The sequence below is a fragment of the Periplaneta americana genome, chromosome 12 (assembly GCF_040183065.1).
Source record: "Periplaneta americana isolate PAMFEO1 chromosome 12, P.americana_PAMFEO1_priV1, whole genome shotgun sequence".
In the NCBI taxonomy this organism is placed as follows: Eukaryota; Metazoa; Arthropoda; class Insecta; order Blattodea; family Blattidae; genus Periplaneta; species Periplaneta americana.
In genome coordinates, this window is record NC_091128.1 from 176,399,793 (window position 1) to 176,414,027 (window position 14,235).

Sequence of the window (14,235 nt, forward strand, 5' to 3'; positions counted from 1 at the left end):
TATATATATATATATATATATATATATATATAGTAGACTATGGTATTACACTGCTAAAGACTTTGGTAGTGCAGCTGCTCCTATAGGCATCTGTACCCTGCTTCTAGTTAATTGATAAAAATAAACTATCTTTAATTAAAAATTATTAATGATATTTATTCTAAATATGTGTTTATTGATAAAAATATATTATCTTGAATTAAATGTGTATAAAATACTCATGAGAACAAAAAAAAAAAATTAGTCGACCTGGTTGGCAAGTTGGTATAGCGCTGGCCTTCTATGCCCAAGATTGCGGGTTCGATCCCGGGCCAGGTCGATGGCATTTAAGTGTGCTTAAATGTGACAGGCTCATGTCAGTAGATTTACTGGCATGTAAAAGAACTCCTCCGGGACAAAATTCCGGCACATCCGGCGACGCTGATATAACCTCTGCAGTTGCGAGCGTCGTTAAATAAAACATAACATTTTTAGCATAACAAAAAAAATTATGGTTTATTTAACGACGCTTGCAACTGCAGAGGTTACATCAGCGTAATATGCAACTGCACCCATCATAAAAAATAACACAGTACAAAAAAAATTATAAGACCGGGGGATATTTTTTGTGACGTAATTAGAAAGAAATATATAATTTTTTATAACTTGGAAAATATGTAGTGTAGGGATTTAAAAATTGTCAGTTTTTTTATTGTAATTAAAAAAAAATGTGTGGTAACAATTTCAAAAGAATTGGGTGAGTAGTTTCGAAGTTCCATTTTTTACTCATGATTTACCTTAAACAAGAGGGGGGAAAAAGTTTGGTGAAAATATTTTGAACAGACTTTTTGGAAAAATGTTGTGATTTAATTGCTGTCAAAAATACTTCAAACTTAACTTATATTATATTTTATTTCTTTTATTTTTAGTTTTATCACAGTCTACTATATACAGTCACGAAGCTTGAGGTGATTTTTTGCAAATCTCGTGATAAAGCGCTCCAAGCGGTTAGCAACTAGAAACAATAGACTGTCGACTTTGGACTGAATTGTATTTCCATCGAGTGCTAGCTCGTTGCGTATTTCACATTGATACTTGTGAAATGTTCGTTATTGGTTGTAATGAAAATGTTAATGGCTAAAATACAATAATTGGAATAATAATATTTTACTAGAAACGTAGAAAAATTAAGTTTGTCTTAATGAAATTTATTGATCACGTTTTATTTTCAATTCTGGTGGGATTATTATTGCTTAGGCCTACTTTTTTTTTTTCAAATGATACGTTTTTAATTATAGCTGTTAATTTTGTTGTTATTTTTATTTGTTACTTTACTAGAGACGTAGAAAAAGTCTGTTACAATAAAATTTATTAATCACGTTTTATTTCCAATTCTGGCGTGATTATTATTGCTTAACCTCATCCCACTTTGTTAACTACGTAAGCCTACACTACAAGTACTGGTACACGTAAGTTAATCCATTAATTCATATTTCCATTATTATTGTTGTAAAGGGAAATGCAAATTAATATTTATTGGTTTCATAGTTAATTATCGCTATAATCTTGAATGAGTGAAGCGATTGTAGTACATTTCAGTTCGTTTTGCACAAACAAAAATAATATTAACCTATTTTTTGCAGGTATCTTCGAGTTTATGGTGGAATTTAATATACTTCATTAAAATAATAAATTAACTTTATGCATTTAATATTTCAATAATGGAAGGAAAGTGTTAATTTTTCCAAAAGAACACAACGAAAGTGTAACATATTTTGTCGGCTGCTAGGAGAGAGATCTGCGATGATGAGGCGATAGTAGCGATCCTAGTGGTGGGCAACTATCCATGTTTGCATTTTTACTACACATTAAGCTTCGCGACTGTATATAATAGACTGTGGTTTTATCTTTTTCTGTTTTTTATATGTAATTAAGAAATGTTTAAGCAGACACGTCCCCTGATGCCAGAATCCGAAGTGTCAGTAATACAACACGGTCAACAATGGGTTTGAGAATAGCCTAATATCTCAATTTAGTAATTTTAGATTCCAGTCTGAATTATGTTCCGAATGATTTTTTCCTGCACTTATTAATAATAATAATAATAATAATAATAATAATAATAATAATAATAATAATAATAATAATAGATGTTATTAAGATTTTTCTACAATGCAGTATTTATCCTTCACCCAAAGAAATTTTCCTCCTCTACAAATATCTATCCTCAGCATCTTTCTCTTCTAGTCATACTCCTGACGTCCCAAGTACCTTAATTTTGTATAGGTACCTATTGTAATAATTCCTTTGAGTCTTTATCCTTTAACCCGAAAGATACAATAAAATCACACTTACAGAAAGATCGATCTAGGAGACGAGCGTATTTCATTATTGTTCCCGTAGTCTGCCTCGGTAGCGTAGTCGGTATAGTGCTGCCCTTCTGTGTTCGAGGTTGCGGGTTCGATCCCAGATCGATGGCATTTAAGTATGCTTAAATGCGACAAGCTCATGTCAGTAGATTTACTGGCATGTAAAAGAACTACTGTGGGACAAAATAAGTATTATAATTATGTTTGTTATTTTCATAAACGTTTGTTGCTATTATTGTTTTCATAATATACAAGTTTGTAATTGATTTGTGAATTAACTAGTCACGTATCTATTTAGTTACCTGTAAGCCGTTAGGATAGGACAGAGTTATCACGGTACCAGAAATTCAGAATACAGTGGCAAGTGCCTAAAATTGATGTTAGCAATAATAATAATAATAATAATAATAATAATAATAATAATAATAATAATACAAACTTTATAACAATAAACCGAATATGTTATAAATGTTACAAAAATAATGCAAAATAGTATGTCAACGAGAAATTTCCCCCTCTACATTTTTATCATTTTTAACACTGGTTCTGGTCTGCTGGAAAACTGATCTTCCTTAACGTTGTTATCTGTTATTATCAGTAACCTCTCTGATCTTATTCAGCAAATCCCCTCTCACAAACTTTCATGTCACCACGAGACCTTGAATCTTGGCCATGAGGTGACTCAGTGAACGATCTCTTGTTGACATTTTATGATGGTGGATCGTGCTCCTTCAGTTTGCTACAACTGACAGGAGATGGTAGAAACCAGAGCAGTAGTAGGAACTATCTCACAGGTAGTGTCACAGCGAAACAGTGGCGAAATGAAAGTGACAGTGCAACCGTTTTGTGCTCTCTTGGACTGGCTTCTGCTGTATCGTCTGATGGTCATGTTAGTAAGATGGAATTCATTCGCCGGCTTGTCTTCATGCAAGATGGCGCTCCACCCCACATCTTTATTCCTGCAAAGCAATTAATTACGCAGATGTTTGGCGATCGTGTCATCAGTAGGCACTTTCCAACAATGTGGCCTCCACGATCTCCAGATTTCAATCCGCCCGACTTTTGATTGTGAGGTTACTTTAAAGAACGAGCTTTCCTGACACATCCAACAACCCTACTGCAACTGAAAGATGCCATTTCGCAAGAAATTGCCAATATTCCAAGACATTATCTGCAAAATGCTGTGCATGGTGTCGCAGACAGAATGCTGTACGTTGAACAAGAGAACGGCGAACATCTTCCCAATGTTTTGTAAACCCCATTGTTTGCCCAACACTGTGATGTTTTTGTTTTTCCCCTATCTCAAATATTATGATATTTATAGCGGTTTAATGTTTGCACGGACTTTTGAAATACCCTATACATCTACATTTTAGAATTTATTTGACATTTACTCGTTTGCTCTTCTCGTACTCTTCAAAAACATGTTTCTAAGGATCACCTATATTATTATTTATTCAGTTCTAATACTTTATATTTTGGCTGGTACAGTTTCACTACTAAAATGTAGCTATTCCTTTGCTATACAACTGCGTTCACTTCAATCTGGATTAACACTTGTTAATATATATGCTGTATATTTTCTGTCACATAGTAGACATGTCATTTTTTTATATTACTCATAAAACCTTTCAGTTTCCACACTCCTAACCTTATCCATGGAAATCATCATCATCATCATCATCATCATCATCATCACAAGTATTAGGCCAAGTGGCCTGTTACGATCTCAAACTAGAATTTGTTGAGACTTGAAAGCAATGTAAAAATGACGCTCAATGGGTTGCTAGCCCAAAGAGGTGCAATTGGTGGGGTTATCCATGGAAAAACAATTCTAAAATAACATTTCTGTTGCATATTGTTATAATGCTTCTTGACTCCATACAGTTTTAACTTTCCTGCAATTTTGTAGCGAAGTTTTGTTATTCATGTAACTAAACATTTGTTCTTTTTATACATCATTTCACGTTTGTCTAATAATAGTTAAAACATCGTTTTCTCTTTCGTGATTTTCTCTCCACAGTTGTCCCAGCGAATTTTATCCAGTTTCTTTTTAAAGTGCTAGCCCAATTTATTTTATTGCCATCTACTGTATATAGGTATAGCAAACTTAAAAAAATCTCGTTATCTTTCCGTTTTAAACTTGTAAACCAAAATATTGCTATTCTTACAATAATTTCTCCTTCATTGCTACATCTACCACATTCCAACATTGTTGTTTTCATAATTCGAAGTGTAAAGACAAAACACTGTGATGGTGTAGTGACTCGATTTTGAGATTTTCATCAAAGTACACGTTTTCCGAAGAAGTCCTTTCTAGACAGTAGATATAAGTAGAGCTTTTAACGCTAGCAAGCGTGTTAAAAGTTGATTATATGGTAGCGTGCAAAAAGTACTTTTAACACTGACTTTCAACTGTTTGCTCTGATCGTCACTTGTTTCCCACCTGATGCCACACACAACTATCGTAAACGATCAATAAAGCAGTGCATACCAGGGCTGCTTTTGAAAATGACTGTTTTTAGTGAAGTATCATACACAAATAAATTACTTCAACAATAATTTTATTGATAGACTAACTAGTGTATTCCCTACCAGATTTTTACTCTGTAGCTGGATAACAGAGTTGCGGATCCCATATTTTATAACAAACATATTTGTCTTGACTTCCGCAATTACCCTTCCAGTTTATTTCGAGCAGTCAGTGGACGCAAGCCATTAAGATGAACTGTAATACAATACCTGTACGTACTCTCCCTGGTAGAACTCTTGACTCAACCCGTTGCAGAAGATGCGACGAGCAAGAAACACTTCCTCACGTCTTGGGTTTCTGCCATCATGGAGAATTGCTCCGAATCAACAGACATAATACGGTTCGTTCTCTCATCGCAGCTTCAATCCGTCAGAATGCTTCCTATGAGGTTTATGAGGAGGTTGGTTGCGTCTCTTCTGATGGCTCTACTAGACGTGCTGAAGGATAAGGGTGTCATTCTTGATCCCACAATCCGTTTCGAGATGCATGAGCAACAGCCACAAGAGGTGTGTCGTGAAAAACAAGTCATATATGAGCCTTGTTGTCAGCATCTCGGAGCACAATACCACATCACACATTGGACAGTTTTTGGGCTCATGTTCGGTGCCCGTGGCACGATCCCACGAGAAACTTTAAATCAACTTAAACAATTTAAAATTTCTGATGCAACGATTGATGCCATAGGATTTAATGTGTTAAAATCATCTTTAGCTATAAGTAGTAATCATTTGTACCCAACAAACTTTTATTGTAAATTATTTCCTATGTTTTCGTATCATTTATCTTAATGTTTTTTTTTTTCCTTTCAAATTGTCACATAATTGTTTTTAATGATTATTCTTTATGAATTAATTAGTAGGTCTATCTATTCGAACCCTTATTTAGGGCGGCTTTTTAAATTTAATTTTTTATTTATTTATTTAAGGCCATCAGGTTTTCTCTACCACACCACCAAAAATACAAATACAAAAAACAAATGCAGAGAGAAGTAAACAAAAGAAAGAAATAAAAGAACATGTAGAAATAAGAAAAATACGGAATTTGTATATTGGTTTCTGAAACACCTTATATATAATATTACAGAATAGAAGTTTGAGTTCTTGTAAAATATAGTTTTCTATATCTGTGTTTCTGAAAACAAGGTAACAATTCTAGTAAACAGTAGTAAATCATTATAGGAGACGTATATAAATTACAAGTTGCACCAACACGCAGTTAAAGATAGCTGAGAAATAAGTAATGGTTTCCAATTGAGGTCTTGAAATAACAAAAGTGCTAAGTGCCAAAAATTAGGAATAGAGTTTTTAGTAGGTTATTTTACGACGCTTTATCAACATCAAGGTTATTTAGCGTCTGAATGAGATGAAGGTGATAATGCCGGTGAAATGAGTCCGGGGTCCAACACCGAAAGTTACCCAGAATTTGCTCATATTGGGTTGAGGGAAAACCTCGGAAAAAACCTCATCCAGGTAACTTGCCCCGACCGGGAATCGAACCCGGGCCACCTGGTTTCGCGGCTAGACGTGCTAACCGTTACTCCACAGGTGTGGACTAGGAATAGAATTATTTGAGAAAGACTAATACTACAAAGGCCTGTCTATTGTAATGTAATATTGTAAAATTTCTTTGCAGATGGAAAAGTTACATTTGTTTGGATTAAATTTATGCAAAACTAGAATTCTTTCAATCATTTGTTATCATAATACACTGCCCTCTTAAACTGACTGAGCATATTTGGAATTAAATCAATGGCTTTCCCAAAACACGCTACGAAATGTTTAATATAAAACAATTTTTAGTTCGAAAAGGATTCAGAAAGCGAGCAAAATTATATTAAACTTTTTTGTTTGAAATATCTCAAAGAATAACCCCATGAAATTAATGACATTACTTACGGTGCATCCTGTGTTATAATTAATCCATACACCTGTCGTAGAAATCTTAACTTATTGGTGCTTTGGAAATAGTAGCCTACGTTTGATGAACAAGAGGTACAAAATGACAGTTATTCATAAATGTCATTTTTATAAGTAGTGAAAGCGAAAACTCGGACTTTTATCTCAGGTTGTTATGCACGCTATCAGACATTCCTCGAGGAGTGTGACGTCACAGACAGATAATTGTGACAGGGGCGCACTGCCGAGAAGGAGTGGCGTGGAGGGTTGAATCAGTGTGCCACTGAGCAGCGAGACAGTTTGATGGGCCGGATGTTTGTTATGAGTGGCACCATGTCTTGCAGGTACGTTGTGTACATTTACCATGGATGCGTTGTACATTGGTAGGTGCTTCAGCAGAAACCATTCGAGTTTGTAACGTATTCTAAAGTCCGTTATTTTAAAGTACTCTGTATCTCAGTTTGCGTGTGATAATCTGAAGATGCCAACGTTTAATAAATCATTGGGCTTTGAACAGAACAGAAAGCTCCTTCTAATATACCGTGTGTTTTCTGAGCATAGGACACATGGGAAACCTATGTATAACAACAATGAAGAAATACCTGATCAGTGGCCATGTTTAGAAATTAGCAGGCTCTGACAATTTGTAAAACAAGAGAACATCATTATGGAAGCCTGATGTTCTCTTGTTTTACAAGTTGTCAAAGCCTGCTAATTTCTAAACGTGGCCACTGATTAAGTTATTTCTTCATTGTTTTTATACAGAGGTTTCTTACGGCAAAATCTCTAAGTGCTATACCCAGAAAAAAATACAATGTATATAATTTTCTGTTTTGAAGTGAAAGGATGTTGCCTTGAAATTGGTAAATTGGTTGGAAAATCAGGAAAGAAACGAAACTGCCCTGAAATAACTCTAAACAAATACACGTGCTGACCGCATCGTCATTCTAAGTTTTACGAAAAGTTAGGCACTTAAATTAGATTATTAGTTATCTATTGCAATTCCTAAAAAAATTCGAAACTTACAAAAATAATAATAATAATAATAATAATAATAATAATACATTTTATTAATTAATTTATTCATTATTAATATTAATTTCATAGCTAACGACGACTGGGCAATAATATGTTGGTACAAGGGTGCAATAATAATACGAAAATATCATTGACAATGAGAATAACAATAGTAATATAGAGCTGTTATCATTTATCATCATACGTGCCAGAAAAGAGCGGCGTGGTTTCCGCCGCGCGTTAACCGTTTCTCCCGCGCAATCGAGCTCCAGTAACCATATGGCATTCAGTGTGCTTAGGATTCGTGTTATGAAACTCTCGAATCTTTAAGTGTACAACGTTAGTGTATAAAGTTTAGTGATTATTGTGTATTTAGGTAATGTCTAGCAACAAATTCCCACTGTGTGAACGTGTGCATATACGAGTATACAATACGTAAATAAAAGACAGAAGGTCATGTGCGAAAACAAGACGAAAATTTCGAATAAAGTTTCCAAACAGACCTGCGCCTCCTACCAAAACAATTATACGACTCACTAAAAGATTTCAAGAAAGAGGCTGAGTGAAGGATCGAAAATCAAGCAGAAAACGTAGTGTTCTAATGCGGAACGATTTTCAGTTTATTTCCAACAAGATTTCGCCACTGCTCATACAGCTGCCTTGTCAATGAGGGAATTGAGGCTTTTTTTTCGGTACGAGGCTAATCCGTAATAATTTGTGGCCTCCACGAACCCAGATATAACATCCTGTGACTTTTATTTATGGGGAACACTAAAAAGCAGGGTTTATAGGGAAAATCCTCATTCAATAGATCAAGACTGGGCAGCTAGAGCGGATTCTACTCTCTCACGGGGAAGCATATGATTTCTCTTCATCCCCTTTCTTCCCCGCCGAACACCGCACAGCGTTGATTCCATGACGGATGAATATTAAGCGTCCCCGTTTAGAGTCTGGTTCCGCTCCCGATGCTCAGCCCTGCTATAGATGAACTAAAAGACTATATACGAGAAGAAATCCAAGCTATCAATGATGTGAAACTTCAGAGTGTTGTTCATTCGTTTATCAGAATATGTCAGTTGTGTGTGGCGGCAAACGGGGGGCCGTTTTCAGCAATGACTGTGAGCCTGGTAAGTCCAAATTATTGAACATTTATTTATTGGAGAAGCGCCGGAGAAATGGTTACGCGCTCAGCAGAAACCACGCAGGGCGCGGCCGGCCGGCTGGCCGCTATTTTCTGGGACATTAAATGATAATAGCTCTGTACTAATCTGTACTAATGACAAGTGTTTTACAGTTGTGCAGATTCTAAGTTTATGGATGAAATTAATTTAGTGCAATAAACGTTCGACAGTTTTAATGCATCTGAAGACTGGGGAGATTAGAATCTTGTTTCTTTGTATAAACATTTGTGACTTTATGCATTTCGTAAGTACACATTCTTCATAAAATATTCACAGATTAAATCACCTTTAAAGACCTTGAATAATAATAATAATAATAATAATAATAATAATAATAATAATAATAATAATAATAATTCATTCATTCATTGTGTAGTCGACCTGGTTGGCGAGTTGATATAGCCCTGGCCTTCTATGCCCGAGACTGCGGGTTCGATCCCGGGCCAGATCGATGGCATTTAAGTGTGCTTAAATGCGACAGGCTCATGTCAGTAGATTTACTGGCATATAAAAGAACTCCTGCGGGACAAAATTCCGGCACATCCGGCGACGCTGATATAACCTCTACAGTTGCGAGCGTCGTTAAATAAAAAACATAACATTTCATTGTGTAGAATCCCAGGGCAGGTCTTTCACTGACAACTCAGCATTCTTCAGTCTTTCCTATTTTCTGCCTTCTTCTTAGTCTCCGCATATGATCCATATATCTTATGGTGGATATACATGGTTCAACTTCTCTTTCAACTTTAAGCATTCTAACAATGTATGCAAGTGAAGATGAGTTCAAAACGGCATACCATGTAGACACAAAATCTTCGCGTATCTTAACTGAACGCGCGTTTCAAACTTTATTCTTTGAATATTCTTCCCAGATTGCATGCGTACGTGCATGGAAAATTGAACCGTGTAGATGCAGCTTAAATGTCATCTATCATCTCCCGTTCATCATTCCTTCCAGTGCATCCTTCAGTAGGCAGTTTTTTCTCAACCAGTGACCCAGCCAACTCCTTTTTCCCTTTCTGATCAGTTTCAGCATTATTACTTTCTTAACCCACTCTTTCCAACACAGCTTCGTTTCTTATTCCGTCTGTCCATTTCGCACTCTCCATCCTTCTCCATAATAATAATAATAATAATAATAATAATAATAATAATAATAATAATAATAATAATAATAATAATAATAAAATGTATTTTTATTTTGTTAATATTTAATACTAAACAGCGATTATCCAATAAGAGGTTAGCACAAGGATTACTTACTTACTTACAAATGGCCCCTAAGGAACCCGAAGGTTCATTGCCGCCCTCACATAAGCCCGCCATCGGTCCCTATCCTGTGCAAGATTAATCCAGTCTCTATCATCATATCCCACCTCCCTCAAATCCATCTTAATATTATCCTCCCATCTACGTCTCAGCGTCCCCAAAGGTCTTTTTCCCTCCGGTCTCCCAACTAACACACTATATGCATTTCTGGATTCGCCCATACGTGCTACATGCCCTGCTCATCTCAAACGTCTGGATTTAATGTTCCTAATTATGTCAGGTGAAGAATACAATGCGTGCAGTTCTGCGTTGTGTAACTTTCTCCATTCTCCTGTAACTTCATCCCGCTTAGCCCCAAATATTTTCCTAAGCACTTTATTCTCAAAAACCCTTAACCTATGTTCCTCTCTCAGAGTGAGAGTCCAAGTTTCACAACCGTACAGAACAACCGGTAATATAACTGTTTTATATATTCTAACTTTCAGATTTTTTGACAGCAGACTAGATGATAAAAGCTTCTCAACCGAATAATAACACGCATTTCCCATATTTATTCTGCGTTTAATTTCCTCCCGAGTGTCATTTATATTTGTTACTGTTGTTCCAAGGTATTTGAATTTTTCCACCCCTTCGAAGGATAAATCTCCAATTTTTATATTTCCATTTCGTACAATATTCTGGTCACGAGACATAATCATATACTTTGTCTTTTCGGGATTTACTTCAAAACCGATCGCTTTACTTGCTTCCAGTAAAATTCCCGTGTTTTCCCTAATCGTTTGTGGATTTTCTCCTAACATATTCACGTCATCCGCATAGACAAGCAGCTGATGTAACCCATTCAATTCCAAACCCTGTCTGTTATCCTGAACTTTCCTAATGGCATATTCTAAAGCGAAGTTAAAAAGTAAAGGTGATAGTGCATCTCCCTGCTTTAGCCCGCAGTGAATTGGAAAAGCATCAGATAGAAACTGACCTATACGGACTCTGCTGTACGTTTCACTGAGACACATTTTAATTAATCGAACTAGTTTCTTGGGAATACCAAATTCAATAAGAATATCATATAATACTTCCCTCTTAACCGAGTCATATGCCTTTTTGAAATCAATGAATAACTGATGTACTAATAGTAATAATAATAATAATAATAATAATAATAATAATAATAGTAAAATTTATTTTTATTTTATTACTGTATAGTACTAAACAGTGATTAGCCAATAAGAGGTTAGCAGAAGGATTACTATAGGCAATAATAATAATAATAATAATAATAATAATAATAATAATAATAATAACCAGCGCCTCTTTAGAGTGTGACTAGTATTTTTATCATTCAAAATTTAATTATAAATTTGTTGTTAAATTTGAGTTTAAAATCACGTTTAATAAATAACGTCCAGAATAATGTAAATAAGAAATAACGATGACGATGATAGCAATAATAACAATGATAACAATAACAATAGAGAAAGTTCCATTAGCCTACATCCTTTGGCTTCACACCTACAACGTTCATTCAACAACTGAAACTAACGTACATCTTGAAAACAATTATTGTGTACGTATTCTTATCTCAAAGATAGTATAACAGTAAGATAAATATATTTGTGTTTCCTGCATTGATAATCGAGATTAAAAATAGCAGAATAAGAAATAATTCTCTTGCAAAGATTGCGTTGGGCTGTTTGTAATGTCTGAGTACGTGTACATAGACATTCAAGTCTGCGTATACATGTTTCATATAACTGTGTCCTTGAGAACGCACTCTAAACAAATACTGCGTTGCAAAGCATTTCCGAACATTCTTTTACATTTCCTCCAGAAAAGATGTGCTGTAGCCCATTGTGTCCCAACCTTTTCGATGATGCGATCCCTGTTTTCCTCACATTAAACTTTCGTGTGGCCCCTGACCTAAGGTGTACAGTATAATGTAGAATTATTGTAGAACATGGTAATGTGAAACTTGGTATCAATTTGAAAAAGCAAACAATTATGTTTTTGTTTAACCTAATATCTGCAGTGCTTGGGAAAAGTGACACAAGTCACTTTTCACAAACCTTTTTTGATCATTTATTGACAACTTACACTGGTTTAAGTATGTCGATTTGATTTTTTTTCTGTATGAATTATTGTAATGGGAGGAATACCTACTGTATGTATTTTTTTCCAAGTGAACAGATGTTCCGTAAGTTGTCAATAAATTATCAAAAAAGGTTTGTGGGAACTGACTTTGTCACTTTTCCCGAGCACTACACATATAGTCTGATGTTTAAATATTATTATTATTATTATTTTTATTTTTATTTTTTTATTGGGTTATTTTACGACGCTGTATCAACATTAGGTTATTTAGTGTCTGAATGATATGAAGGTGATAATGCCGGTGAAATGAGTCTGGGATCCGGCACCTAAAGTTACCCAGCATATTATTATTATTATTATTATTATTATTATTATTATTATTATTATTATTATTATTGTCCACACTTGTAGAGTAACGGTCAGCGCGTCTGGCCGCGAAACCAGTTGGCTTGGGTTCGAATACCGGTCGGGGCAAGTTACCTGGTTGAGGTTTTTTCCGGGGTTTTCCCTCAACCCGATACGAGCAAATGCTGGGTAACTTTCGGTGCTGGACCCCGGACTCATTTCACCGGCATTATCACCTTCATATCATTCAGACGCTAAATAAACTAGATGTTGATAAAGCGTCGTAAAATAACCTAATAAAATAAAAAAATAAATAAAACATTATTATTATTATTATTATTATTATTATTATTATTATTATTATTATTATTTAGTTTAGAAATCTTCTCACCATTTGTGAGCTGCCACAAAGGACAAAGAGTATTTTATGCATATAAATATGATTATAAGTTCATTGATTTTCTTTTGAAAAATGAAACGCCTGCAAATACATTTTTAGATTAGTAGAACTATGCCTAATTTTAGAGCGAGATAATATTACCACAGTCTAGTATATACAGTCGCGAAGCTCAATACATAGTAAATATGCAAACATTAGATAGTTGCTCACCACTAGGATCGCTAATATCGCCTCATTACAGGCAATGCAAAATAGAACCGTCACAGTCTATTGTTTCTAGCACCCTCAAAACTCAAGCTTCGTGACTGTATATACTAGACTGTGATATTACGAAAAAGTAAAAAAAAAAACTAATGAACTAAGTTTCATTTCGAATATAGGTGATGCTTTAATCGATAAAAGCAGCTAAGGTTGCAATCAGAATAATAGATGTAGGTATTGCAAGCCTCTTAACATATCTTTCATGAAGACAGTAGCGGTACCTCTTGCTCCAGCCTGTAGTCTGATTACTTCAAGCTGTTTTAGCCGGTAGTTTTGGAGGTAATAGGGTAAGGTGTCTTAAATGTCTAATATTATAATATGATAAACCATTATATAATATTTTCATTTACGAATTTCTACAAAGCTCCTGTTAGTTGATGGTGTGGCTGACTTTCTATACTTACGACCTAGGTGTGTTGAAATCTGCTTTTCGTACCCTTCGCCTTATCACATGTCACATTAATATATTCCCGTTTGCAACCTCCTCATGTCAGGTGTGATTATGTTGTAATACAAGCCCTTCTGCTATGTGTGCAACGGAGGCACTGTAGTTGTGCTTTGCCTGTTTTTGCAGGAACATGGATGTGAGATAGCCACTGCAGTGAATGCTCGTGGTCCATGGCTTCTCCGCGAGGGTCGAGCAATACAGGTGGTGGCCGAGATACCACCCGAACACTGCCAGAACGCGTGGGCCAGGTGTACTATACGCACGGCCTGTTCTGCTCCAGCCATCCACTTCCAGTCATCACCTTTGCCATTGCCATTATTCTTCTCTGCTGGTAAACACATTTTCTTTCTTTCTTTCTTCTCTTTTTGTCATTACAATAGAACCTCTATTATCCGTGGTAATGAAGGGGGTGGAGTGAACGGTTAAGTGAAAAAATTGGATAATCCATAC

General features: G+C 35.3%; 1 protein-coding gene across 3 annotated transcripts in view; it reads left to right on the top strand.

The window, feature by feature from the left end:
• The window catches only part of SCAP (SREBP cleavage activating protein), an 83,796-nt gene that overhangs the window by 25,432 nt on the left and 44,129 nt on the right, over positions 1–14,235 (top strand). For 2 of the 3 annotated variants that reach the window (XR_011335364.1, XM_069842648.1), the window contains exon 2: positions 13,912–14,116. Coding sequence is in view for 2 of the 3 variants with exons in the window: in XM_069842648.1 (XP_069698749.1) it covers positions 13,956–14,116 (161 nt within the window). In the remaining variant the exon portion in view is untranslated. Of the gene's footprint in view, positions 1–6,992; positions 7,121–13,911; positions 14,117–14,235 lie in introns of those variants that run through there. The other variant, XM_069842649.1, reaches the window with a different exon arrangement.